This window comes from Gavialis gangeticus, unplaced genomic scaffold, assembly GCF_001723915.1.
Source record: "Gavialis gangeticus isolate Ggan-Ray unplaced genomic scaffold, GavGan_comp1, whole genome shotgun sequence".
Lineage (NCBI taxonomy): Eukaryota > Metazoa > Chordata > Crocodylia > Gavialidae > Gavialis > Gavialis gangeticus.
The window spans coordinates 4,618,094-4,620,574 of NW_017728983.1; the positions used below are offsets into that span (position 1 = coordinate 4,618,094).

The 2,481-nt window shown below is 42.2% G+C and overlaps 1 protein-coding gene across 1 annotated transcript in view; it reads right to left on the reverse strand.

Annotated features, from left to right (window-relative positions):
* Nucleotides 1-368: 368 nt before the first annotated feature.
* The window catches only part of LOC109294613 (aquaporin-12-like), a 16,285-nt gene continuing 14,172 nt past the window's right edge, over nucleotides 369-2,481 (reverse strand). The window contains exon 3 of the mRNA XM_019513052.1: nucleotides 369-616. Coding sequence (XP_019368597.1) covers nucleotides 426-616 — 191 coding nt within the window. The 3' untranslated portion in view covers nucleotides 369-425. The remainder of the gene's footprint in view (nucleotides 617-2,481) is intronic.

Sequence of the window (2,481 nt, forward strand, 5' to 3'; positions counted from 1 at the left end):
AGCCCTCTTAAGGAACAGGGCAAGGAGCGGGGAGGCCTGTGTGCACTGAAGGGAGTGGAGGAAAGAGCAGGTTGGCACCGGCTCCCAGCCCACATGAGGGAGACCAGCTGGTCCACACAGGCTGAAGCAAGGACAAGGCATTTGGCAGCTGAGGACCTGCATGGAGGAGAAGGAATGCTCTGTTCATGGAGCGTGGTACTTTGGACCTGTGCCCAAGACACTGCTGCTGTCCACGTCCAAGAGGCCAAGGCCTGTGTCCTGGATGGCAGCATGTCCTATTGCACATTCCCTCCCAGCTAGCACAACTAAGCCACCAAGGACCGCTTCTAGGAAATCACTAGCATGTGGCCACGTTTTTTGAGGTACCCTCTCCCCAACCTGTGAGCGGGGCAGAAGATGGGCAGGGGCAGCAAAGATAACCTCAGTCACTCAACTCTCAGGCGTGCTCGCTGCCGCTCCTCTTGGCTGCTTTCTTCTATCTGTTTGACCACAGCTGCAGGCACAGATACTGCCTTCACCTTGGGGGTCTTGTATTTGCTTCTCTGGTTGTAAAGCAGATTTTTCTGGAAGAGCCTTGGGATGTTCCCCTGGAACAGGAGCACGGCTATAAGCATCCCTGAAAACAACAACAGGGAGATTAAGCAGCTAACTTTTAACCTCTATGTCAACCATTTCTTCCTCCCACTCCCAGCATCTGACATACTCCACCTAGAACTTCTCCTGGGGCCTGATGGCAGCCCGCATCCAAATGCCATAGCACTGTCCAAATGAGGGAAATAAAAGGTGGCGGCCAAAACTATCAGAAGCCCCAGCCAATAGTGTGCAGTTGAGCTAGAACATGGCTTTAACAGAGATGCACCCCAGCACATTGAATCAGTGCAGTTTGTACCTGAATGGACAAATAGTATCAATTTCCTTTTAACAGTGCTATTTGGTGCCCTTCCTGGTTCTTTAACCTGCAGACTGCAAACAGAAGGCAACAGATGCAACGCAGCCTTCCTGAGTCAACAGGCAATGTCCACTGATGACAATGCAGAGGAGTAATCATTACCTCATTTCTAACCCTGTCAGCCTCTCCCAACTATTTAGTCTTTTCTGCTCCTTGCCCAGCAAAAATGTCCCCCCTCAGCTGAGGTCTGATAGGCAGCACTTCTGTAGACTACTGGGGATACGGCAAAGTTATGGCCAAGTTGATATGGAGAAGAGCTGGGAAAGACCATGAGCTTCTGCCATCGAGCTTGCCAATAACAAGAACAGCCAGGCTCTACAACCAATAAAAACTTAAAAGATTTGCTTCTTACTGCAAGGAGGTAGCAGTTTCTCTGCTCAACTTTATTTATAAATTATATACATGTACTACTGTACTAATATGTTATGTACATTATAAAACATACACAAAAATAGAAATTAAAAAAGGATGAGATAAAGATGAAATAAACACTATTTTAAAAATATTTTTATTTTATTTTATTTATTAACTGTACAAAAAACCTTTTTGCTCTCACTAACACATTATTTTTATGCTTTATAAAATATGCTTCATTATTTTTGAAAATCTTGGTTTAACACTTTGTGATACAGCGATTCGAAGGTCTGGTTTTAAGTTCAGTTTATTATAATACTTGGTTTTAATGGCTGTCATAGCTGAAAAAGATACCTCACAAAGATACACAGATCCAAATGGAAGAAGTGCATCATTGGCTGCGCTTATTAAATCACGATACTCATTTTTCAATCCCATCCACCAATTATGCAAAGGTTTTTGTTGAAATTCGGCTAGTAAAGTTCCATCTTCCCTGATGTCGATCAGTTATTCTTGCAAACTAATTGGAAGGTGTTGCATTTTTATATTTTTAACAAATGGGTTCAAAACCCACTGAAACTCTTCGTTTGGAAGATTTTTAAACATGTTAGAAAATTCTTTTTCCAAGTTTAAGTGTGCAGATATGAGAGTGTTTATAGGTGACACACTTACATAGTTTTCAGCAACAAAATCACATAACAATGGAAACATTTCCAAACATCCGTTTTCAAAATGCTCTCTCCGCAGCACGAGTTTCTTTTGAAAAGCAGTTACTTTCTCACTCGTTGTTAAAACGTCACCTTTACCTTGAAGGGACAGATTAAGTGTGTTTATTTTTTCTAAAATATCTGCTAGGTAGCATACTACTGACAACCACTTGTCATCACAGAAAAGGTCAGCAAATTTGGAACACTTGTCTTTTTGTAAAAGAAAAATGCGTAACTCATCTTCAAGTTCGACAGCTCTTTTAGGCTCTTTTGCCACGAGATAACCAGCAAAGCTCTGTGTGGTACAAAAGGTTTTCATGGTCACTCCCCATCTCATTACAAAGTATTGTAAAGATTCTACTATTTAAAGGTCTTGTTTTTATAAAATTAACCACATCGATGACATCCTGTAGCACTTTGTGCACTTCTGGCTCCAACTTCTTTGCTGCAATAGCTTGCCTATGAATGATG